This window comes from Oxyura jamaicensis, chromosome Z (assembly GCF_011077185.1).
Source record: "Oxyura jamaicensis isolate SHBP4307 breed ruddy duck chromosome Z, BPBGC_Ojam_1.0, whole genome shotgun sequence".
Taxonomy (NCBI): domain Eukaryota; kingdom Metazoa; phylum Chordata; class Aves; order Anseriformes; family Anatidae; genus Oxyura; species Oxyura jamaicensis.
Window position 1 is genome coordinate 20913392 of NC_048926.1, and position 27637 is coordinate 20941028.

Consider the following 27637-nt stretch of genomic DNA (forward strand, 5'->3'; position numbering starts at 1 on the left):
TTGAGGTAACAAAACTTATTTTCTTGGAATTTTACAACAGGGAAGCAATTGAAACCTGCACCACCATTTTGGATATTTGAAAATCCTGCAGATCAGGTCAAGTACAAAGCAAAAACAACAAGCTTCTTCCGTTATAGTAGTGAACATAATAGAAACCAGTACATTTAAAGGTAACGTTAATTTAAACAGCTCTACCTCCTCAGTTACAGGTCTGATTCATGAACCTTTTCCTCAATAAACTCATACAATACAAAGGCAGCTTATGTGCAAATAGCTAGGTTCTTTAATTTTTCTGTGTGCGCGCTTAACAATCTGCCATGTTTCCATGTTTCCTAACATGGAAAAAACATACTGGTCAATCCAATACGGACTCCACACATGCCCTGCCACCTCTGCCAGCCCCGGTCTCAGGAGTTCAGAGATAGTCTTGTATCTTTTTTCTAGTTTGACAGAACAGAGACAAGGTAACCACTGCTACTTAACAGAGAAAACTTTAAACTTGAGTTGTTAAAAACAAACAGTAATAATAATAAAGAATAATAAGAAAACGCCAGAAAGTCTTTTGAGGCGTGTATTTCAATAGATAATGGGAATGGAAGAAAACAGATACAGTACAGTCATGGTAGTTAACATTTAGGCTTCAATCAAACAATGTGTTTCTTTAAAAGATACATAAGGACTAAGATTTTGACTGCTGAATTACATATTTATCCCCACTAAGCAGTCTATCCTACGTATATGAAAATATACTCATAGATGATGATTATTATAACACTGAACAAATCACTAGGCTTTTTTGATCATTACACTACAAGACAGTTTGGATGACCCTCAAATTAGTAGGTTTCCTGCATTTAGGATGATTTTTTAAATTAATACAAGTTTCCTACATAAAATGAATTAAGTTATCTCAATCAAAGAGGGTACATATAAAAATCTGTCTTCAAATTAAATGCCATACTTTGACAGATTAACATACATTCCTTTCTTTGAAGTAACATTGTTTTTAAACACATAATGCTTTATATGTATTAGTTATATTAATTATAAGCTTTATATTCAAATACAGTATTTATTGAAGATCCATTCTTTTAATAAATTGTAGCTGACATTCTCAACAACTTATAAAAATTAAGGTTATTTTTTTTTCCTCAATGTTCAAAGTACTTTGTACTTGTCATACACACTAATTTTCTCAACAAGTATCTTTATGTTCCTGCATCTTCTAGATAGAGATCATCTATCCATTCATTTCTTGCAGGAAAGACATGAGCAAGTTGTTGAAAACACTTTTTTTTTTCTTTTTAATTCAGAGATACATGCTGTTCTACCCCGCCCCCCAAATTCTGATACCCAAATAACTTATGGTAAAAATACAAGTTCTGCTTTGGAAGAAAACATACAAAATATACACAGTGTAGTGTGTGCACCTAAATATCTTGATTGTCAAGTAGCTCAAGTTTTCACTCTGATGTATAAATTTTTTTCTTCTTTCTTGTAGACAAGAGTTTGTTTCACTGATCTTTGCTGATGCCGTTTCTTGATGTTTTTGGTAGTCGTTGTCCCTTTGTGTAAGCATGGTACCAGAAGTGCAGAAACAAGACTAAGAACATAGAACCATATAGCCAAATAATAAACATGAAAATTGGATACTGGTATGGACAATCATCCATGATGTAGATTTGTCCTATATGGACTGTAATCATAATGAACTGGACCTGGAGGAAAAAGGAAAACTATTAAAAGAAAGACAAACTTCCTACAGACATTTAAAAAAGATTTAGCAGAACTTGCATTCATAAAAAGTTGGGGGCAGGGGCTTTTTCAGCTATAGATAGGGTCACCATTATTGACCCTCTCCCAAGTTATTACTGCATTGAAAAGCACTTCCAAAGAGTAAAGACAGACATTGTCCAAGGACAATACGAATTACAAGCAGCAATGAGGAACCCGTACTAGAAGAAAGGGAGTCTGCACTAGCCAGTTCAGTAAAGAAATAAGTAATTTGACACGTTTGACCAGTGACAAATGGGATATTGCTCTGGAAAAAAAAAAAAAGCCAGCAAAAAAAACACATTAGGATCTGTGAACACGATAGTATGCAGGTCAGAGGTGAGGGGAAATTCATGTGACACAAACGTCTGCAGGTCCCAAAAAAGCAATTTAAGGGAGGATTTAAAAAAATTCCACATGAACTCTAAGTTAATAATCCACAGGTAATGGCGCCAAGACAAAAACCTCTAAACTTATAAATATTCAAACTAAGTCACTCCTAGTTACACAGGGTTACGTAAACGAACACCAGACCTAGTGCAAGCAGTTACAGCCATGGCTGCTTCTTTTGCTCCTCTGTGGACAGGCCACACGGATTGTGTAGCCAGAAGCTGAATTTTTAAAATTTCTATTAAAGAAGCTGGGTGTGAAAAAGCACCCAGAGCAATAACCATTTCAGAGTGATCTAATGCTAATAAAACATTTAATGTAAATTCTCTACACACAATTTCTATGAAAGAAGGAACATGACATTAGGAAATACTTCATTTTCCCTGGAGTCATTACTATTTACATGTAGACTCTGTCCATTCGTTATGTTTTCTAGGCGTAAATTTATATTCCAGTTATTTTTATTCAGTGAATGAGTTTTGCATGTAGTATTCAGTGAATACATTTAACTGAAAAGCATTTGTCTATGATTTTATGGTGAATGTTGAAGTCAGCAGATTTAAGTAAATAACTCAATGGGGGCTCACGACTTTTGTTTTACTCATTTAAAACATGAGTAAAAACTGTACCAACTGTACTGACCATATAGATCAACATTAAAGAGTACAAATTTATTGCACTGTCTGCGTTAGCCACAATCAGCTTTCTGAGAGATGTTCAAGTCAAATAGAAAATTACTCACAAGTTGTATAGTTGTCATGTATTTTTTCCACCACAAGTATTTATGATAGGCTGGTCCCAAAGAACAGATGCCGTAGTAAGTGTACATGACAACATGTACAATGCAGTTCAACAGAGCATGAAATGTCCCTAAACCACCTGTAGAAGGAATATAGTAAGGTAGTATTATTGCATCAGGTTTATTTAGGTCATTTAAAAGCCACCTCAGGTCCTAGTATTTTGTTTTGATTCAGAGGAAAACAAACAAAAAAAGACAACAAAAATTATAGACTTTGATTATTTAATCAGAATTGGGTTGACACCAATTCTGAAGGATCTTGCCACACAGGTTTATCTAAGCTATCCCAAAACAGCATTAAATTGATCCGATCTAATGACCTTTAAAAAAAAAAAAAATCACTATAACTTCTCAAAGTGAAGGAGAAAGAGAAGAAGGGAATGAAGGAGGCAGAGATAATTTAGTAGAGGCAGCATTACTCCTGTTTTACACCTATTTTCTGAGCATCATGATTAACTTTGCAAAGGTTTTAGAGGATAAGTAATTCCCCAGCGGAGATTTCCAGAGAAAGAATCACAGTTTCAGACAGTAAGTTTCTGGAATCATGATGTAAGTGAAGGCCTCACAAATCCACATTCCATCTCAAAAGCACACGTACAATGGAAAGGAAATTTAAGGCCAACTAATGACCCTCTTTGGGACAAACTCATGACTGAAACTGGTAAGATATTAAACAAAGCAAGTGAGGATTTCCGCCCCCCCCCCCCCACCCCCCCCCCGATCAACAATGGAGTTAGGTGATGCTGCTCAAGGTAATTTTTTTTTTATAGAACATAATAAATTATAGGTTAAAATGATACAAGAGGTGGCTGATAAAGTATTTTTAAAATAAATATGAACATGAAAATATTGAACATCAGGAAGAAAACAAAATGTTATGAAAAGCAGACACTTAGTGAGAAATATTTCTTCTCCAAAAGCCAATTTGCCATTAAGAATCACTTAAGTTAAAAATACAGCTTATTTTGTGATTTTAGTAGCTCACACTAGTCTTCCAGCTTGACAGATCATAAATCTTCCAGCTGTGATTGCAAACTTTGAAACTTAGTTATTTGTATTTTTGAAAATAATTTGTGTTCTTACAGTCCAAAAGTACCTACTTTTTTTGGCCTGCACAGTGAATATTCAAAAGAAAAAAATAAATAGTTAAAGCAGAGAGAGAGAGGCAATAGTACAAGAATATGCTCCAAAAAGTAACACCATACATAAACAACATCTTACAGTTCTCTATTTATAAGAAAAATCAGCATCTCGTTTCACAGACCCCCCCCTTTTTTTTTTTAAACACAGGTTCCAAAGCTTAGTCAGTAGAGACCGTAGTGCCACTATTTAAAAGGAAGGACAAGCAGTGATGAAACTGAATACAAGATAATCATCAGCAGGATTGAAATTCTTGGAAAAAAAAATAAGTTGTCAAACAGAAAAATATTTGGAAAGATCAGTATAAAGATAAGCAAAAGAGCTGCAGGAATAAATACAGCTCTTCAAGGCTGAATATGACTATTATGAGCAGAGGATAAAAACAGACCTTGCACAATTTGTTGAAATATATGTCAAATTATCACATGGGAAATTTAAATCTGATGCAAAATCAGAAGCCTGTATCTGGTATACTGATCCAATGTCCAGATAAAAGGCAGAAAGTTAATCACCTATAAGTGGAAACTTTTCAAGGTTGAAGCGGAGAGAGTGTTAGTTGCTGGGATTCTTTGCAGATCTGTAAACAAACTGAACTGCATGCTGAAAAATCTATTTACAGCTTCCTCATTAACTTAAAATACCAGTTATTCGTCAACGTTTGAGAAAGACATGATCAAGCTTCCTAATAACAGAAACTCAACAAATGCAGCAGAAGTATAGTCTTTCATACACCAGCAAAATCTGCACACTGGACTTGTTCAAAAGACACAATCTAAAGATATCCTGGACTGCTTACAGATATCCTGGACTGCTTACAGATATCCTGGACTGCTTACAGATATCCTGGACTGCTTACAGGGCTTATCTTCTCATTCATAAAACAAGAACTAACAGATCAGATGTAACTACCATGGTTCTATTCATCAGTTTGTTATAAAAATAACATGCCAGAGAATATGAGTGAAGAAACATGTATGGGGGAAAAGAAAAAAAAAAACATACCCTCCTACAAAACATATCCTGTACTACTAAATTACTCTGCATGTTTCCGTTGTGCTTACCATGCCATTCTCATGGCATGCCAAATTTATTAGTGTTGTACACGAATTCTATAGCATAGAAACATGCATGCACATAGAGCAGGGAAGGAGAAAAGTGAAGCTATTCTGGAGTGGACAGAAACTCTTAGTTCATCACAATTCAGATGCAGGTAGAACCTAATGTTCCACAATAAATAAGGTAAAAAAGATGTCTGTAGTTTTCTGAAAGCTAAATAAAGTATTAGATGTAAGCAAGCCCCACTTGTTTTGTGGCTTAAAGACCATAAAAATGACTGCTAAAACAGCACTTTAAGGATAGTAAAAAATGATGAGAATGTAGTCCTCCCCTCCAATGCAATTCTTATGGTTTGAAGGAAAAATGTCTTTGAAGAAGTTTCAGAGTATCTACCTTATACTTCTTCCCTACCACTTTTAATTTTGCAATCACATTTCTTTTTCATGTAATATTGATCTTTGTTTATCTCTCTCTCCTGTGCACCTCTTTCTCTCAACACTGCACAAAATGACATCAAGTAAGAAAAATGAGTACTCCCCACCCATTTAGATAGTTGTCGTGTATGGTGATCTTAGATGTTACAAAAAAATCTGAAGGCATACAAATTTAAAAATGTTGGTGTTTGCAGGAATTTTTAATCTGTTCTTCAAATATTTATCTAGCAGAAGATATGTAAAAGTTGAACTGTCTCTTCACTACCTGCAGCAAATTTGACTCCAAACCACCAGGTCCATGGCATGATGGAATGATGAAAGACATGCAGGAATGTAACTTGGTTGTTTTTCTTACGTAGCACAAAAAATATCTGAAACAGATTTCAACAAACAGAATGTTATAGAACACTCAAGCCCAACATACTAAAAGAAAACTGTATGCATCTATGCTGGTTGCTCACTACTATGAACTTAAAAATTCTTCACACCTGCAGTCTAGGGAGAAGATGGGAAACATCTGACTAATTTTTGAAAAAAACAGTATTTAAACCCACCTGTGGAGTGAAGCCATAGCAAGCTTCAAAAGCAAATGCCCACAGCTGAGCAATGAGTGCAATGTACTATGTAAGATGGACTTGCTTGGGCTGAGAAGTATTTAGAAGCATCAGATTTTAAGTCTCCTGAACTACTAAAGGAAAGACATTTCAGAAAACTAACTGAAGGACTAACAAGAGATACAGACAGGGGAAAATATTAATTTGAGAAGTAGCCGTTATTATTAATATTGACTTAGCTACCCTTGGAAAAAGGCAACATTGGGAAGTATAAATGACAGGCCACACTTAAAAGGACAGATACTGTGAAAAATGTTAAGGGAAGACAGAGCAAGGAAATTGTATAAGAAGAAGTTAGGTCATGAGAAGGCTAGTATCAGATGGCAAAGAAAGTAATACAGAAGAGAAGTCTGGCATGCTGTGGAAAACATTTGGAAACAGATGACTTAAATACAGTTAATTAATAACTTCTGCAATAATACCAAAAAGCTGCTGAGAATCAGGTACCTGATTGGATAGATTCAAATAAATAATAATAAAAATTTCAAGCCCAGGGCTAATTAAAAAGGGGCAATCTAACAAGAGAGTAGTACAGAGGACTAAGCCAGTCAGGCTTTTCCAGTTTTAGCATTCCTGGCACTTACATTACCATTTCATTTGGCCCACTCAGTAAGATGTTGAATCATGACTGTAGATGAAAGTTAGATGGCTAACTTTGCTTGCGGGGTATAGAACATCCCAGCTGCTCATGAGTCAGCTCCTGAATCACCACTGTTGTGCCCAGCACAGTAAGACAAATGAAATCACAGCTGACTCCAACATCCAGAAGCCTGTTTGAGAACAGCTCCACCATCCCTAGTAGGTGCCAGCCTCAGGAAGAGGGGAAGGCAGATGGCTAGTGGTGGTGAGCAATGTCTGCATTCTGCTTTAATGCACTGCAGCTCAGGCTTTCTCTGAAACTGCTCAGAGTGCAGGCCAAGTACCAAACACATATATATGGTCATGGCCAGCAAGGTACTCACAGGAGTTTAGAGCAAGTAGCTATGACAAATTATGCTGTACTCAGTTCTGTTGTTGTAAATATTCCAAAAGTGGAAGATAAAATCTGAAGATGACATGGAAAAAAAAAATCAATGTAATCAACACTGATTTTTTTTTTAATGTGCCATGTTGAGACAAGCATTGCTGCAGCACAACACGTTAGTGATAACTTAACCATGTTATCAGAGCTTCCAAGTTTTTTTAAGATACGTTCTCTAATATTTTCCCTGATAAATGAGGAATGACAGTGCAATGGGAGAATAAGATAGTAAGGGTAAACAACCTGATGGTATTCCAACACTGAAGGTTGGAGGAATAATGAAAAAGCAAATTATGCTCAGCCTTCAACAGCAGTCATTCTTCAACTGTGAAAGGGAAACATGACTACATTGTTTATTGGGCTACAAATACTTACAGTGTCTAACAGTTCAATGAACTTGGAAAAGTAGTACAGCCAACAAGTTCGTACCATCTGCAAGAGTGAAAAACAGAAATTGTTAAATCCTAATAGTCATAATTAAAATTAAGAAGCTGCAGGAATATGTAAAAAGGAAAATAGAGAAAGAAGTAAGTGGTGTCTTGGTGATGTATAGTTTGTTTGGTGTAGTTTTGTTTTATTATTATTTTTAAGGGAAAAAAAAGTTATTCTTTAATCGTTAAAGAATTTTAAAACCAAGAGGAACAAGTCAGCAATAGGTTGCCTTTTTTTTCCCAAACAGTAAACCCCTACAGTTAACTCACACGCCTTATATTATACAGTAAGACATTTTCCTTTAGAGCATTCCACTCAACAGCAATACATTTGGTTGTTCAAATGCATTTCCAAAAATAAAGTCAGTGTAGCATAACAATTTGACCATGCATTTGGCAACTTACTCTTAGAGCTGTAGGTGACCTCGAGTAGTCAACAATATCACACCGGAATGAGTACCCAGTGGCCCAACCCGACATAAGAAACTGGAGCAAAGAAAAAGAAAAGGGCATGGATTACTTTGTGTCTTATGAAAAATTCATTAAATTCAGATTACTATTGCAATCACTAAGCATGAGGGAAAACAACATTATAAACTTGTTGGATCAGCAACTTTGTCAATCTACCTCTGTGTTGGCTAGCTACCACAAGATCATTTACTGCTACAGATTGATTAATTTATAATTCCGTGACCACACCTATGGACAAGAATCATCTTTCTACACCCATTATGTCAGCATTAGTAAACGAAGAGGAGAAACAGCTACATCTCAACACACGTGCTGGCTAAGCAACTTATTGTGTAAATCAGAACACAAAAACAAGTGAACCTTATAGAAATTTTTGAAAGCTATCACAGCCAAATATCTTACTACTCAAGAAAACCATCACAACATAACATAAAAGTAGAGCTTAATACTTTGAAGACAAAGAACAAAACCATATGCACTATATTTTTAGTATCCTAGTTCCTAAAATCTTGCTTAGTTGAACCACATGATTCAATGATTCACTAATACGATGTTTTTACATCTCAGTCTAGCTACTGTTTTTACAATCAAGAGCACGTGTACAGGGCAGGACTATATATGTCATCATTTTATCATTTCTCTTTATCATTTGATTTTTTCTCTTGGACTGTATTAGAATGCAAGACAGGAGCCACATTGTTAATATTACACTTGGCTCATTCTCCTACCAGTCATTAGGACAACTGTGTCTTCTATCAGTTAAAAAAAAAAAAATTGTCATCAATTGATTATAACCCACTCATGTATGATATGAGGTTCAGCTCTCAACAGATGAAGGTTTTTAGTCTATGATGCATTAGATGTTTTAACTTCTTAAAGAATCAGTTACTTAAATAAAACAAGATTTAGAACGCCATCAAGATATCTTAACACTAGAACACCCACAAAATGGCTTGGATCCAAAGAGGGAAAGATTCAGCTTTTTGCTGAGAGTCTAAATCTGCTATTGTCTCTGTTATACAGCATCTATGCACCCTTTCAAGAAATTTTCAAATAGAAGTCTTGACAGCAGATTGAGTACTGTGTTAGTATCAGGCACTGCTAGAAGTTTAATTTATTTGAGTTTCTGAGGGCTTATAGTCAAACCAAGTTTATCACCAAATTACAAACAGATGTGATTGGTGATTTTTCAGAAAAAGCAAAAAAAGTAAGCATTTTGTCCCACCACTTGCAACATTCAGCACAGCTATTATGTGAAATAGCTGCTGCTGCATTGTCATTTAAGTGCTGTTAAAAGAAATGTCAAGCAGTTCACTGTAACTCATGATGAAATTTATGCAATTTGAGCAAACAGAAACATTGCCAATTTTACAGGATTATATTGCAACATTACCAATTTGCCAAACATAACTACATAACCAGACTTAATATGAAAGCATCAGTACTGGCATAGGGATATTTAACCAAGCAGATGCTGACAGCTATTATTCACATAATACTACTGTTATTTATATATATTTTCAACTGAAACAGGTATCATGTACCTTAAGGTTTAAAAACTGGTTCTAAAGCTTCTACATAGTCTATACCATTCATTCTTAGGGATTTTTTGCTCTATCAGCCCATAATCCTACACAATGTCAGGCTTTGCTGTTTCAAAGTTTAACATTTGCTTGAACACTTGCTATGGACTACAGCAAAATCTCAACACTCTCTCAGAGAAAAAAAAATACTTCCTGTTTCTGGAAAAAAAAAAAAAAAAGGCTAAAATTGTTCAATTCATTGTTTCTTCATTTTTTTTAGAGCATGAAGGTCACCCAAGTAGATATCATTAACATTTGCAATTTAAAAGGCTGATCTAACTGAAGATTATTATTTAGTAAACATACAGTTTTTGAAACGTCAAAACTGACTATCAAGTATTAGTGCAAAAACAATTACAACAGACTAAGAAAAACATACTTTACATGCTACAACCCAGGGAAATAAGTTACAAAGATTTTTAATTTTGTGCATTATATATAATGGCACATGAAGTATTTTACCATCTTTCTTTCTAGGTATGACTTACTCCTTTTTATCAAGTATCAGCTCAATAATTTTGATATACTGGTCACAGAAATATAATTACAACAATCAGAATAATAGTTTTTAGAATTGAAGAGTGGAAACTGCATTAATAAATTTATTAAAATTTATGAGGGTTTTTATAGACATAAAATATATGTGTGCTGCCTATAAAAGTAGTACTTACTTCATAAGTCATGTACAAAGAAAGGATTACCACACTGAAGTTATAAAATGCCATTATCTGCCTGAGTTCAAAAGGTTTTTTATTTTCCATGAGTTTGGGTCCCAGAGAAGTAACAAAATAGATGTAGGTCCCAATGATAAAGGTCGTTGGAAAAGGTGAAGACATGAGTGGCCAGCCTTCCAGTCTTGGATCTAGAGGGGAGGAAAAAAATAAATCAGGTCTTTACAGTACTCATTAAATCCTACAGAGGCTGCTGAAAAGTGTTTAACTGCTAACAGTTTGGGTTTTGTTTTCACTGGTCAAGAATCCATTCACCTCAAATCCTTGCCAACTAGATAACAAGATTTAGCACCAGTCAGATTACTTCTTCCTGCATCATACAATCATCTGGGTTGGAAAAGACCTTCAGGATCACCAAGACCATCCATCAACCTGACCTCCTGAATCCTATCACTAAACCATTTCCCTGAGCGCCACATCCACATGTCTCAAGTACCTCCAAGGATGGTGACCCCACCACTTCCCTGGGCAGTGTGTTGCAATGCCTAACCGCCCTCACCATTTAAAAAAAAAAAAAAAAATTCTTCCTGATGAAAAGGATCTAAACCTCCGCTGGCACAACTTGAGGCTGTGTCCTCACATCCTGTCTCCTGATAAAAGAGGCTGACACCCACCTCACTACAACCTCCTTTGAGGTAGTTGTACACAGCAATGAGGTCTGCCCTCAGGCTCCTCACCTCCAGACTAAACAGCCCTAATTCCTTCAGCTGCTTCTCATAAGTCACTATTTATTCACACAGAGAATCACATGAAATGTGATTTTTCAGTCCAGATCCCTCCTCCATGAAAAGCCTGCATCTTCATACACTGCTGTGGCTCAGAAGGCATGTAGGAAGCAAAAGCACAAGCAGGTCACAGAGCCTGCATGTCCAAGTGAGACATCATTATCCTGGAAAAGCATGTATTTTCTCTCACAGGTTAAGGCACAGACAGGTAGTAGCCCCACTTTCCAAGATCCTCAAGCCTTATAAGCAGTATGGTGTTAGATGTAATAACCATGGGGAGTTCAGACTGAGAAAATATCCTCTCATTGGTTGGTATTCACAGATTGTTCCTAACAAGTCCTGACACGTCACCACTCACAGTACCTTAAAACTCATAATTTTATATTGCAGATCTTCAAACAGCAAATATGTTGCAAGTTCCTCTCCAGTTATCCCATAGTGATTTCAGCTATTGCAGAGTCCTTCTCCTGCTCATACTGCCGTTACCTCTCTCCACAGCTGGGACTGACAGACCTACCCTTTAAACTTCACCTTGATCCCATTGCACCCTTTTGTCATTCATCACCAAGTCTCAGCTCAAAGAACTTTGACGTTTCTCCATAACCAGGATAAATGGAACAAACTTTTTTTCTAAGCTGACTTTTGGAAGTTTCATTTCTGAAGGATCTCTAACCTTCCTGTTGAGTCAGCAAACGGCTGCTTTCATGGTCTGCTGCTGTATGTTGGGCGTGAAATTACATCATTGTAATTTTTGTTAAGTGTTAAAATCATGGCCAAATGTCTTAAGTTAGTGATCTTCAACCCATGGCATTCAAGCAACATGTCTTGAGGCACTCTGGTGCTGTTTACAGCCAGAGTTTTTTTTTTTTTTTTTTTTTTTTTTTTTTTTTTAAAAAAAAGGAAAAAGGTTGTGGAAAGCAAATTATAATGCCATTTGCAGCCAGTTATGTGACCCATGCTACTGCCCATGGGCCAACAAGTATTGTGAAATGCTGCACGTTAGATTAAAAAAAAAAATACGTCTGTCTGTTTAGCATTGCAAGAGAAGCACCCGCTCTTCACAACTGGCTGCTTTATTGCATTCACCCCTTGCACTGATACAACCAAAACCTTCCCCACTGGTTTTCCCAGCTTGATTCTGAGAAAAAACGTGTTTGGGCACTAACAATACAATATGCCATGCCAAATGCAAGCACTGGTAGGCAGAGAGATGAGCAACTGAAATTGTGAGTTCATGGACTGGGCAGCAGTAATGTTCCGTCACCCATCCCAATCCTCTTCATCCACTGAGTCATACTCACAAAGCCCCCTTTTCATATGCATGCTCTGATGCTACAAAACAAGAGAAATGGTTTTCAGCTGTACTGGAAATAAGTTATTAATTGTAGTGATCAAACCTTAACTGCTTCTTAAGCTTTCCCCAGGAATCAACTAATCCTGTTCATTATGTGGCTACCGTGATGAGGAACATTTTAACATTACATTAAAGCAAAGCATGCTCAATGTCCTCCTTGTATGAGGTGCATGAAGAGACTACAATTCTTTTCTGAAACAGGGCTGTGAGAGTGAATTACTCTGAGGGCAAATTTCAATATCCTGTAACTCACCAGGGTTTGTATTTCCTTTTACATTGCAAGGGGAAAATAGAGCGACACCATACACCTAACTCAATTAACTGATAGCATAACATTGTTAGTTAATTAAAAAAAAAAAAAAGAGCTTTACATTCAGTAGAACACAAAAAATAATTAAACCATATATTCAAGGCGAGCCAGAAACTCTTATAATCACTGTTGGCACTTTATTAGTCTGAGGTTATAGCCATAAGTTGAGTTTTGTTTTGTTTTTTTTCCTTTAAAGAAAAAAAAAATCAGAATATAATTTGTTCTTTATAGTTAAAATTGTCAGTAGGTAGCCTGGCAAGTCTATTAAAAATGTACAGGAATACAAGGCTACTTGAAGCTGATATTAGTACATCTACACTAGCTACATGCTGCTTTTCAAACTTATTGAAAGTTAATAAGTTTTAGACTTTAATGACTCACCAGCATCTTTGATCCATTCATCATACAGTAGCACAGCCTTTGATGTCAGATTGCTGAAGGCCATTTTCACTTGATTAAGATTTTATGATGCTGCCTGGAGGAAAACAAAGCAAAACAAAAACAAAACAGAAATGTGGATTTCAGTAATTAATAAAACAAAGGTGAATAAAGTGTTTTGGAAAAAAAAAATCAACAAACAGAATGGAAAGAAATGGAGGAGGTTAACAGAGCACGACATGTGGAATACAGATCAAGTAGTGTTAGCTGGACAGATCACACTACACTTGAAGCTGATTTATAGCTGAGCTGTTATGCAAAACAATACGATTTTGTAATCTCTCCATGCCAAACAAGGTGCCTCCATGCCATAAGGCGTTATCTCAAGAAACCATGCTGTGGTTAACCGTTACAGTTAAGGGAAAAATACAAATAAAGAGCAGCTACTAAAAATTGGTTTTATTGTCGTATTCTTTGGAAGTCCACACTGATAATGTAAAGTTCAGCTTTGCAGCATTAACTACTGAAAACATAATTTTCTAACTAAGAGGTATTTCTAAGGTAGGAGGGAGGGAGAAGAGGTGCCAATATGTCTGCACATTTGTTTTAAATACAATAATAGCTATGTTATAATTAGTATGCAAATCACACTCTGATGAATCAACTGTTTCCACACCAGGATTATGAAGCATCATAGTACCACCGGTAATACCATTAACACAAAAAAAATTTCCAGCACTTCCAGTTTGCCTGCAGCACCACCCGCATATGTAAAACAAAGAAGTATGCTTATATGAATACTGATTTTTGCTCCGACATCAAGTACTCACCAGCCCCTTGCTTTACCACATTTTCCCCAGAAAATACTTTTTTTTAAAAAAAAAAATAATAAAAAAAGAAAACTGTATTTGAATGGTGCCTCTCCTATTCCCACTCGGCGTTTCACTGTGCCATATGATTTCTCTCAATACCTCCACATAATCTTCACACAATATCCACCTCTTAGTCCAGACTGCACACCTTGAAAATTAGCTCTTTTCTTCTGGAGAAGAAGACAGCCTTCTCAGAGAGCCATTTCAGCCTCCTTCAGTCTAAGCCAGCTGCAGCTTTTGGGAGCCAGTTCTGCACCCTACAATGCTGCAATGCATCTCTGCTCACTCCTCAGATCTCCCCACTGTCGTCTTCTCATTTGTGCTCACCTTAGCAAGCCTACACAATTTCCCCCATATTTCTAGATCTAAAGCTGTTCACTGCCATTTCATAGTATTTAGACACCTCAAAGAACACTATATCCCACACCCTTCGTCACAAAATGCAACACTGACAAACCTGTCTTCATTAGTTTTTACATGATTTACCTCTTCCCAATTCTCATTTTCCTACACTTTTTTTCCTGCTTGCACTTCTGCTATATGCACCTGTGCATCTGGAACTATTTCTTGTACAGAAGATGCTCCCTCTGCTCACGTCTTCCAGAACTACCATTTTCCAGCATCAGCACTTCCCAGCTCAATATCAGTGCCTTTATGCTGACTACCCTCACATGCCCACTGCTACCTTCATTTAGACATCACCATATCAATTCAAATTGCTGCACAAAGCATCTTCAGTACAACAAAGAGGGTGAGCTTCTTATTTCTTCATAGCCATCTTTTTTAAGATATATCATAATTACTTCTTCCTCTCTACAGATGCTGCAAAGCTATTTTTGTGGATACCAAAAAAGTCAACATTGATCCAGCAAGCCTGTCATCTTTCACCAAACGATTTCTAAGCAACCATCACACGCATCATTGTAACTCAAGCAATACATTAAGCTAACAAACATTTCACATAAATACAAAATCACTCCTTAATGCTCAACAACAGAAAAAGATACACACAGCCACTAAAAAGGAGAGGACAATCCCATAATCCTCCACACAATCTGCCAATTGCAATGCTCACTTCACAGAAGTGTTGTTTTGCTATTTTGCTGTACTGAACTCTTCCTGCTAAGTCGGTCTCTCTACCGCATACCCAGTGGGTACAGGGTGCTGCTGAGACAGCTCTAAACATTCATTGACATTCAAAGTCTTACTGAAAGCCAGCAGAGTATTTCTGATTTTAATATGCAACTGCACAACAGCAAATTTTTACCTACATAGATTAATTTGATTGCTCTGAATTACTAACCGTACTATTCCAACATCATGAGTGCGGTTCAGACACATGAGCAATGAAGTCCACAGCACAGAGACCAATTTCAAGTGATCATATACTTCTTTTTAATCTCAATTAAGCATGAATGTCCCCTTTTCCATTTAAAAAAGAAAACATAGTTCAATCTATATAGCTTAGAATAACACATCTGTAGAAGCTTCAGTTTCTTCATTTTTTATTTTTAATCAAATCCAGTGGTGCCTTTCTCTATGCATCTCACTTTGATGAAGATCAAGGGCACTTACTGTAACCAAGAAACCACTGTCCACACATTCCTCAGCAATAGCTGTGACCATAAACCCGTAGTAATTGCATTTACTCTTCCCCACCCCCCGCACACACAATCACATTGGAGGTCAGTGAGCACATGTAGGCACATGCACACTTTTAACAAAGCTCAGTGTGAAAGAAGTCCATGTCCATTCTTACTGAAGTATTGCAGCATTTGCTACAAAGGGCACCAACGTGTTATAAAACTCTGTGTTTATAAAGGTTTATAAGGGAAAAAACAGTAAATGCAGGAAACATCTCCTTCCTATTCTAATGGAAACTTGAGCGGCCCTATTCCTTTTGACAGCAGCTGAAAGTGGTTAGAGACAGTTAAGTATTGCTGCCATCTTGCTCAATAAACCAAACCATGGATGATGTCAAATGAAGTAAACCCCACCCTGCGGGGAACACCACGTACTTCAGATTCTACAACAGTGACAACTGAGATATCCAGCTGAAGGTACTTGGTGCTGTGGGGGGAAGTATTACAAATCTGTATTTTATATATAAATAACTATTAAAATAGATTGATTACAATAAGTTATCCCTAAAACACAGGATTCTTCCTATTTCAGTCTCCTGAGAATAGTAAATCAGGAGACAAGGCATGTCAAACAAGATACCTTGTTCAAGAGTTCTAACAATATTCCACCAAAACCTGCAAACACCTTGTGCACAGAATGGCTCAAAATATATACACAAATACATATATTCACTGAAGACAAATAACCACACGATATTGAATCGGCTCTTCAATAAAGAAAAATAGCTTATTGAATTCACTGCCAGTCAGAGTCTTCCTTCTCTCAACCTGCTGAAGATCTTAATGCAACTCAGACTGGCTAGTTCAACACACTGACCAAGACCCATGCCAAATGTGTCAAAACATGCTTTCCAAAAACCAGAAATGCTGTGGTTGTTGGATTAAAATGGATTGCCATTTATTACGGGTTTGGTGGTGTGGACTGACTTCTACTCCTCCATATGATGCAAACTGCTCAGCCTGCAGATTCATAGTTCTTTGCATTTATCCATTTGATGTGTCAACATCAGTTCAATTTTGTATTAGGAGACAGACAAATACGCTGTTGGTATTTAACAAGCAACTCTTATGCTAGTTGGCCATTGGGACCGAACACTATCTTTGTATCTAGAACCAGACTACTTCAAATATGTTGCTTTTGTTCATGGTAGAAATGCAGCAGACATAATGGCATGTCCTCACTTTTCCCATGCTGCTGGAAAAATACTTATCTTACCCCTCCTGACTCCAGCACTAACAGTTCTTCTCCATTTAAAACATTTCATAAGACCTGACGCATCAGAGCCCCTTAGTCCTCAGAGTCTCTATGTTCACGTCCACAGCTGCTGCTAAACTTATTTTGAAAGTTTTGCAGTTAAGTTCTGCAGTTCTCTCATCCTTGCGAGTAGGATACACCAGTCAGAGCAGCCAGCTTAACTCAGCCTAAGGACAAAGAGATACTGACTGAGAAATTACTCCTAATCTGAAAGTAAGCAAAGAACAATAGACAAATCTTATTACTTTAAGAGCAGAAGTAACATCAGGAAAGAAGACAAAGTCATTCATAACTTTTCTAGAGTTAAAGAACTTAATATCAACTTCTGCATACAACACTAATACTTTATTTTCAAAATGTTTTACAGTTTTTTTTTTTTTAACTTAACTAGCTACCTAGTTTTTTCTTTGCAAGTCTAATTTTATGAACAATTTTTTGCATTTACATAACTACGTCCGGATTTTTTGTTCATTCGTTAACTATCTTCAAGTAGAATTAGTGACAGCATGAGAGGTATTTTGGTCTTATTCCATTACATTTACTTCACACACAAGGTCTCATATACAGGAAATACTTGATCGTATTGACCAAGGCCTCTTGTGTTTTGTTATTGTTGTTTTTGTGGGTTTCTTTAGTTTGTTTTTAATACAAGACTGCAAAAAACCCACATACCCACACACAAAATAAGCAACTAGATTGTGCTTCAGCACAGAAATAAATAAAATTATTTTGAAAGACTGCTCTTTCTGAGTACAACCATGTCATTGGGAAATAACCCAAAGATGGTCTGGCTTAATGCAGTTTTCCATAGTGTTTGGCAGTTTTGAAGCCTACAGAACTTATCCTCTAAACAAGAAGTTGGAAACGTTTAGCCTGAAGGGACAAAGACCTGTGGGCAGAGAAAGCCCTTTATTAATACACAGCTTTAGTTCTTCGTGCTATAAAGCCATCTAAACATTACGCATTTGTTTAGCCACAGTTCAGACAGAATAATGTACATTTAGTTTACATAAATGTTAACATATTTACAGAATCAGCACATCAGCACTTTTATTTCCAATGTTCTACTTTCTGCTCATAATAGCATTACAAAGAGCAACTAGAATGTGCTAGCAACAGGGAAATTTATTTTTAAAATGGCAACTACACTGTGGTAAACTCCCAAAGTTACAGAAGGTACACTAGTAGACTGATTTTCAAAATTGGGTTATTCACATAAATAAAAAAAATAAGGTCATTTATGTTCAGTCTGCCCAGTCCAAAAATTTCTAAAGAACATATATGCAGCCCCCTGAAGCATATGCATTTGGAAAACAAGAACTGAAATTATGTCTATGAAACCTGTGAAATTACCTATGAAAAACTTAGGCAAGGTACTGAGCTCTTAGAAAGAAATGAGCGCTATTTTTCTTTTTATTTAAAAACGTCAATGGGAGTCATCCTGTGCACCTCTGTTCAGGCCAGCTGCGCTAATATTTCTAAAGACACCCTTAAACAAATGTGCCTCCGTCATTATAAAGATAGTGGTGTAAGGGAGCCAAATGATGGAACAGGCTGTGTCAAAAGAGTAAAGCCATTTGCTGGCCTCTGGCTCCCTACAGCTCAGCAGACAGCTGAAATAGCTGCAGCTGAGTTAAGGCACACAGCTTTGCAGAACCAATTTCAAATGTGACCATTACCTTTATTGGAGAGGGAGGGGTACATAAGATCATTTATACCAGCCAAGAACATGCATTTTCCATCCAAAATGCCACATACCTCAGCAAACCATATAAGAATGCCACATGATGGCAAGTGGTAGGTATTAAGCTGTTACAAGTTCAGTTACTATGCAAAAAACATTAGTGATTCTTGTAATAGGAATTACTGGTATGCCTCACACATTCTTTATCTTTAAATGAGAACAACAAGCTTCTAGCATTCCTTTGCTTAACCCACATGAAAGATATTTGCCATTCTTTGTGCTTATTTATTCCCCCTACGTAGTTTTTAAATATTAAAACGTATCAAAATTTGCTTTTAAATAGTAATTTAAAAAGCAATGTTTTACATTGATGGCTACTAAACAAAGGATGCAAGCAGAAGAGCATGACAGAACCAAGCAAAATGAAACAATATCACTGGGAATCCAACATCAGCTTTGTCACTCCAGAAACCAACTTCTTAATTAATTCAATTAATTAATATTAAGGCAAGACTTTCTCTTCACTGAGAAAAGCTTGTTATTAGAAAGGTGGAGATACTATAGAATCATAGAATCACAGAATGGTTTGGCATGGAAGGGAGCTTAAATATCACCCAGTTCCAACCCCCTGCCATGGGCAGGGACACCTCCCACCAGACCAGGTTTCCCAAAGCCCCATCCAGCCTGGTCTTGAACACCTCCAGGAATGGGGCATCCACAGCTTCTCTGGACAGCCTGTGCCAGTGCCTCACCACCCTCTGAGTGATGAATTTCCTCCTTATATGTAATCTAAACCTACCCTCTTTTAGTTTAAAGCCTCTTGTCCTACAGGCTCTAGTAAAAACAGCCCTAGTTTTACAGGGACCTCTTAGCAAAAGACAGGAAAATATGAAAATGTACAAGCTTCAGTGGGGTAATTTTCACCCAAGTTAGATGCCAGAAGCAAAGTTTCTGGAATGTTACTCCTCTGACATATCCAGCAGGTAATGAGGGAAGGACCCCCCATCCCACAGACCCTGCAGGAAGATGGGAAGAACATTGACCCATGCTGGTCTGATTTTAAAATGATAGCACAAGAAGTGACAGTAATACTGGGTGACACATTCAGGCACAATTATGAAACATTAATGCTTCAGAATTATTTAGTATACCATTGTTAATTTTGCTTTTGAAGTTCACAGGGTAATTAAATCAGAACATTTCACAGATCATATCTTTGGCTTTACCTGGGAAATACCAGCTCTGCCCTTCCTATTTCCCAAGGTTGTGCTGTTACATAATTGCAGTTATTTTAACTACTTTACTCCCTTATGCCAGGCTGCAAACAAGTACAAAATGCCTATTACATCAGATTGATTACTCACCTATATTCTGCCACAAAGTTGGATATCCCCTGGTGTTATAGATTTCTCTGAGAAAAGTTTCTGTGACCTTCCTGTTCCTTTATGCCTTCTCTGAACCAAACAGTGCATTTTGGCGAAGTTTAGTCTCACATGTAGGCTGGCAACATCCTGCTTAGCATTAGGTGGCTTTTTTGTTGTTGTTAATATTACTTGTAAGCACTGTTCCTGTCAGATGGCAGTGCTCAAGTGAGTTACAACTCTGAGTAACAGAGGGATTTGAGGAAATTTCCAAGTTTTTAAGAGATGTATTATAGTTAAATGTTACCTTGAGTAAATTTCAAACTTTGTCTCTGAAGCCAGCCCATTTTAAAATAAAAATTACTCCTTAATGTGCATCAACCACCTCCAGTAGACATTGGTGAGGGAATAGCACATTTCCAAATAAAAGTAAATCCCTTTGGAAAAAATATGGACATCTTAGAAATAGTTGAAAGCGGTTTAGAAAGTGCATTAGAATGTCTGCTTATAAATTCCCACACCAGCAGTATTCAGTAAGAGATCTAATACTTACCCTGTATCGTCACCCTTATTGAATTTGTTGTATGGCAGATCTTTATTTAATGCTTTGCTTCTTAAACTAGCATCAAAACTACCATTTACCTACACAAGTAAAGTAGTCTGTAGGCAGCAGAACTAGTGAAAACACAATTCATTTCAACCACATTACATACTGGTGATTTATGTTTGTTTGTTTGTTTGTTTGTTTTGTTTGTTTGTTTTCCTGTCAGCCTAGTGGATTTCCCATTCTGATGCTAGGTAAAATATAAACCAATTTGTATTTCCTTCCATGCCTGCACGCAATGTGTTAAAAGAATGGATACTGCAGACTTCATGTAAGGCTGATTGCTAATGAGCACAGAAAAGCTCCTCCCTATGGGAACCGTTTCCGGTTCTTCACTGGCCACGAGTACAGCCCCATTTTGTGTCCTGCTCCCAGCTGACATCAAACAGGCATCATCCTCCTGGTCCACATACACCAATCCAATGACCAGTTCCCCAGTAGGGAAGCCCCAGTGTGCAGTCCCATGGCAGCCCTCCTGATGGGTCTGGTCCTCAGGCAGCTGCAGGATAAGCCACGGCAGCTCACTGACCCAACTGAAATCATAGTCTTGGGGAAAAAGGTCCTTTTTCAGTCAGCACAGTGGCTGCACCTGAGGGAGCTCATGCAAGGGCTCCTGAGCTGGAGTGCTGCAGGAAGGTGGAAAGGTGGGAGTAGCAGCCCTGTCATAGACATTTAAGCTGATGATGAAATCACATAGTGAGGACACAGGATCATCATGTCTGGTCCTGCCTGCATAACCATTGACAATCATGTGCCACATCATTAGTTAAGACGTGCACACACCGCACCTTGGCAAGCCATCACTGTCCATCACATGCACGAGGAGTACTTCACAACACAAGAACTGAAGCCACAAAAAACGTCTTTGTGCTACAACAGGGCAGCAAATGATTGGGCATCACGGATACGTTAAATTACCTGGTGCTGCAGTGATGCAACTGAAAGCAATCCTAGGAACTAATCCTAGGCCCTCCAGGACCAAACAGTCCATGCAAACATAGCCTGGTAGGAAGTTTCCTTACAAGTCTGAACTCAATTATCAGTTTAACTCAAGTATGAGAAAGACACTGGGCTGGTCCCTGAAAGGATTCCTAGTTTCACTTGGGAAACAACCACCATAAAGCACACACCAGTGTATCTACCACAGTTTTTAATCCTCACATACCCATCATTTCAGAGAAAGGCAAAAACATAAACCGGGGGGCAAAGCTGCTAGAATTTTAACTTGTTATCACTGCTCCCCTGCCTTTACCAAAACCCCTTGAGCACTGGTATGTCCGCCACCCTGCCTTCAGCTAGCCTTGTCTGCCTACCTGCATGCTGCTGAGAGGCTCCTACACCTGGATTACCACAGTAACTCTTCTCGTTGGTCTGCCAGTGCATGACTTGCACTTGGCTCCCTTGGGTTTCATGCCAGCGGGGTGACAGCAGCTCACAGTCACCTAATCCCGCCTGCACGGTGAGCCCCATGACACACATCCCATGACAACTTTCACCTAGAAGTCAAAATAAGGTTCGCCTATGGTGTAATATTTGTATTAATGCAACCGCATTTCCATAGGATAATGACACGTCATTATCCTTATCAAAAACCTCTGGCAAATTATTCATTTAGTATTTGGGCCATATCCGACTCAGGTTAATCTCCTGCTTATCCAAAGGACTTACTTAATAGCTCCTCCTTTTTCCTCCTTGCTAATTATATATCCAGAAAACTTTCTGCCATGTTTTAACTTTTATTTCAAGATCAGCTAGGCTTTGTGTCATGTTAAGCAGGCTTTCACAAAGCAAGAACCACAGGACAAGGCAGTGGCAATGCAATCTGGTATGTTCAGATGGGCAGCACACACACACGCACCCTATGCAACTCATTCATTCCTCTACAAGTCGGTGTCTTCATAACACATAGCTTTTACCCCGTCTGGACTATTTTTTTGTTCTGGAGTAGGGACAATTCTAATAGCTACATGGAAGTATTTGTAACTGTGATATTTCTAAAGCATGTACCCATTGTTAGTAACAAACCAAACACTAATATAAAGCTCTGTGCTGATCTAGAGAGGTAAAGAGTGATATTTAAGCTGCAGTGAGTTTTTTGGTTCATTTCTTTAGCCTGTATAGGAAATACTTTACTTTCACGAAACAATTTATAGATGAGCTCTATAAAGGTAGTGGCAGTGGAAGTGCTAACTAAATACCGAAAATGAAAATGATGTCTCATGACATCAGAAGTTCACATTTTAGAACAGTAAGAATGAAAGGGCTTTGTGGATGCATCCACAAAACAGGATTAACGTCATTTAATTTTCTCTCATTGTGATGATGAAAATTTCTTGTTTTGAGTATGCACCATAGTTACTTGATTGCTTTGGTAAGAACCTTTTCAGCTTTCTACCGGACACACATTTTTACAGCAAAACATAGAGAATGTAGGTAGAAGCATCCTCGTAACAGTCCTCAATACCTTATTAATATACCCTGAGAACTGGCAGGCCATAAGCCAAACAGACTCAGCTAATGTTGCCACATTTGTGTTCAGTCTAAAGTTCTCCCTACATCTCCTGTGTGATACCATCATACAAAGTCTGCATCATTCTTAAACCTCCATGTAGGATGGTTTAGAATTTGCTCCTGTTATGAGCAACATTGCTTCTACCTACCTTAAAGTTATCTGTGAAAATATGAAGAGAGTTAAGAGCAAGACCATCCCCTTCCTTTAGCTGCAAGCTGAGCCACTGGGTTGGCTCCATCACATCAACCATCCTCATTAAGAGTTAACAGGTGAATTGCATATGAGAATCTTATATGTCCAATTAAAGTATGAACACTTTGCTACTAAGAATGGGTAGAGAACTTAGTTTGTGTTCACCCATTATTTGATAGAACCATGACATATATTGTCATTAAGCAGTCATTGTTGAGGGGCACTCCACAGAAGCTGATCAAATAGAGGCAAGAGATGTAGTACTAGAGTTCATCTTGCAGAGCAGACTCCTTAAAACATCTGGGAATGAGATTTGTTACACAGGTAACATATTGCTAATCTAGCTAATACCAATTGAAAATAGAAGCAGACAAGCCTTCTTGTTTCCACTGACATTCTGCAACCAAATAATCAATGGCAGCGTACCTGTAGCTATTCAACAATGCAGAAATTGAGAATCAATAGAGAAAAAAAAAAAAAAAAAGACTATAAATTTCCATCCATGGTAGGCAAAAATGGGGACACTGTGCTGTCTTTTGTAATATGAAAATACAGCAGAAAGGAGATTCATGGGAAGAGGAGACAAATATATGTGTGTATATATATAGTTACCTTAAGAACATAGTACTTAAAGCAGTAAGCAAAATAAGTGAAAAATATTCATCAATACTGAATGAAGAAGTGTTTTTCTACAGTCATATCTTGCCCATAGCATACACTCAGCTCAGTTACTGTCACCTCAGATGACATGATGCAGAGTCACTGCCGATTTATGGAACTTTTATTGCACCGCCTGCAATCTTGCTGGGTTCAGAATATTAGTAAGCAGCAACACTGATAACACCAGTGTGGAGTTGCAACACATTTTGTTCACCCTTTAATGCAGCGATTTTCAGAAGCTGAACTGCTCCCACACCACTCACTCATGCTGACATGGGCTAATTTCCTTTACCATTGTTTCCCACTGCCTTGCACTTGCTCAACTTACCCACCCTCAGCTCCTAAGCTGATATCGTCGGCAGCAAAATAATGCATTCCTTCTGCTCCAATGTTGCTTGCACTGCACTAGACAGGCATAAATTTTAAAGACTTATGACCTAGAACCGACATCCTCCCTATCCACCCACCCTTTTTTTTTTTTTTTTAACTACTATGCAGCATAGCGGACATGCTGTTGCACACTGTAAACATCAGCAACTCCATCCTCCTTAACAGGCTCTTTCAAAAGAAAGCTGGGACCAGCTGTGTCCACAACCTTCTGCTGCGATGCACGCAGCACAGCCGCCAGCCCTGGGAAGCACGACACAGGCTGATGAGCACTAGGAGGAGACAGCAGGGATTTTAGGGACATTTTCAGAGAAGCCCCTTTAAAGGAAATCTGTGCTCAGCATTGTTTTTAAACTAAAGTATTGGAACACGGAAGTCTGCTGTCATTGTCATTAAAAAAAGAAAAGCTGCTGCTCACAAGTTAGTCTTGGCACATTAGCTGATGTTGTGAATGTACTTTCTGGAGTGCTCCAGGAAGTTACTGTATGGCCACATCCTAAATCTTTCCAGTGCAGAGGTGATGATTTACAGAGATGCAGTCAGAGATCATCAAGAGATGTTCAGTGAGATATAAAGGCTTTCTGTTTTGTTCATTTGTTTTTTAAAATCAACATTCTTCAGCATGATGAAAGGTCTAGTTAATCAGCACAGAACATAGTCAGGAGCATTAGTGTCAGGCAACCCACGAAGCCACATTTTACTATTGCTTGGAGATTCAGGCCTCTCAGTCAGAATAACCAACGCAAAGTTATAAGAACACGAAGACTTTTAATTACTCCTAGCAGCCTTGTTTTTCATCTACACCCCAAAGATCTCCACTTGGAAAGAAAAAAAAAGAAAAGAGAGAGAATTGGTTTACACACAACCAGAGTTACTGCAGAAGTGAAAAGCAGCTTTAGAAATTGAATTGATGTGGAAATGCCTTACAAAAAAGCCAGATGTTTCTCAGCCAGCACTTGCTGTATTCTGTCCTTAAGGGAGGAATCACAGAGGGGTGGAGAACAGAAGGCAAAGGGATGCCCAAACATCAGGGACAGCTGGAGGAAGTGACCCTGCAGACTCACTCTATAGTCAAGAAAGACACTGTTGAGATAGCATTGTGCTTATACTTTGAGTCCAGGAGTGAAAAGACAGAAACTAGTATTTTAAAAACTCCCACTTGATACCATTTGAAATGTGCATCAGCTTCTGGGTTCCACCCAAGCAGTCTTGGATGCTGCTTGAAGTACGGCTTGGTCAATAGCTTTCCACAGCACCTTTCCCTTTTGAGGTGACTGCACCCCTTGCAAGGTGATCCAGTTTCCCAGAGCTTGGACACGGGACATGCATAAAAGGGAGCACCTTCACTTTGGCTTGGCATTAAGAGCAATTCCAGAAAACCTTTTGCACTTGCTGTGCAGGTAACTTTCAAAGGACTACAGATGTGCTGGGCATCCAAGGGGTTCCTGTGAAAAAGCTATTGGTCAGGACTCAATTAGAAGTATGGAGCAGAGACATTCACAGCTGCCTACAAGTATTACAGGGAGGAAACATCCAGTCCAGATGAATCAGAGAAGTGGACAGCCTACGGAGACAAAAGTAAAAGGGCAAAGCAATGCAGTGTGGGACAGTAGCCAGAAGACAACCTACGCTCAAAAATTTACATGGAAACATGTCTCTCCATCAGCTGAAAATATTAACTGGCTCCCTTTGCAAAAGGGAATCTTAAAACATTTTTAGAAAGATCTTTTTAATAAAATTTAGGTTCAAATGGATATGAGCTTTCTGTTCCACTTCTGAGCAAAAAATATGCAGTAGTTTGCACAACACCAAATGTCAAGTGGAGGCTGATATTATGGGCAAAATATGTTAATGACATGACAGAGTTGTGACAGGTGACTTTTGCCCCAGATCTAGTTACTTAAATCTTAGTTGCTGTGCTAATAGGAATTTTAAAAAGTCTTCAATATATTGCACTTTCAGGAAGAATGTATGAAACAGCATTGTGCAGGCTGGAGTGTCTTTGAATTAGTTTAACACTGATTGATAACTTCACAAAAGAACAGAATGAAACACTACGTTACCAGACAGGTTTATCACAGGTGTGCTGTAATGCACAATTCCACCTGGGAGATATTTAATATTTTCCACCTTCTATCAGCATTTTCCACTACCACAGCAGAATGCAGTTTTCGTAATCTTCCCAAACTCTCAGAGACCACCCAGGACCACAACACATGGCTGCAGTTTAAAATAGATCAGCTCAGCTAGACGGTGTATAGGGATGAACCAGGCCATATCAACCACACTTATTTTTCCCGTTTCTGATCCTGAAAAATTGCCAAATACAAATAGCTCAAGAGAAAAAAAAAAAAAAAAAATCAGCAAAGTGCATTAGGCAGTGGATGTGCCACATTAGAGGAGACCATAATACTTTCCATGCAGAAGCTTGGCAAGAAGCAGAGTACTCAGACTAATACTGACGTTCCTGTAAAACAACAGCACATGAGAAACACTCAGCATGCAACAGCAGGAAAGGAAAGGAAATCTGGAACATCTCCAGTAGAAAGATTGAGCTTATATCTACACATTTCTGTTACCAAAAAAGTCTGAGATAGCATTTTTCAGGTACAGGTTTCAGCATTCTGTGGAGGAGGTCAGCGTGTTTGGTTTATTCTCTGTGCAGAGCAGAGGGCAGGTCAATAGAGAAAAAGCAGCACTTTTTGCACTTGTTGGCACAGCAAAGCTGTGAACAAAACCAAAGTGTTGGTGCCAGCTCAGTATTCCAGTTACTATGCAAAACCACCAGGCCACACGCCACTGTCTGAACCTAGAGCAACACCACAACCCTCGTCACCCAAGCAGGTTTCTAAACACAACGGTTTGTCTCTTCTACCTCACCTCCAGATGATTTCACTGTTCACATTCAAACCAAAGAATTTGCTTTCACCCACGCTCACCGTCCTCCCCACACACGATGCAGCTGCAGGTTCATCCAGCTGACTGGGTCCAAAGAGCAAGATGCCTTCCCTCTGATGGGTGGAGGACTGAACCTCTTCCCCCAGCTGTTGTCTCAACAGATGAGCCAAGGTCATACAACTTCATCATCTGTAAAAGCAGCTCCCTTTCTTATCACAAACCTGTCTCGGTTCAGTTCAGTTTTGTCTGATGCTCTGACACCTTGGATGACATGAAAGTACGCCCTCAAGGTCACATATGAAGTATCTACAGAACACCAAACTGCACAGTTCCCACAAGTCCAGAGTCAGTTTTCCATT

The 27637-nt window shown here is 38.1% G+C and overlaps 1 protein-coding gene across 4 annotated transcripts in view; it reads right to left on the minus strand.

The window, feature by feature from the left end:
- Positions 1-440: 440 nt before the first annotated feature.
- ELOVL7 (ELOVL fatty acid elongase 7) overlaps positions 441-27637 on the minus strand; it is a 33049-nt gene continuing 5852 nt past the window's right edge. For 2 of the 4 annotated variants that reach the window (XM_035309924.1, XM_035309926.1), the window contains exons 2-8: positions 13214-13307; positions 10384-10574; positions 8064-8144; positions 7603-7659; positions 5858-5963; positions 2906-3042; positions 1515-1718 (exon numbers count right to left, since the gene is read on the minus strand). In XM_035309924.1, the coding sequence (XP_035165815.1) occupies positions 1515-1718; positions 2906-3042; positions 5858-5963; positions 7603-7659; positions 8064-8144; positions 10384-10574; positions 13214-13277 (840 nt within the window). In that variant the 5' untranslated portion in view covers positions 13278-13307. Of the gene's footprint in view, positions 1719-2905; positions 3043-5857; positions 5964-7602; positions 7660-8063; positions 8145-10383; positions 10575-13213; positions 13308-21942; positions 22097-27637 lie in introns of those variants that run through there. The other 2 variants (XM_035309925.1, XM_035309923.1) reach the window with 2 other exon arrangements.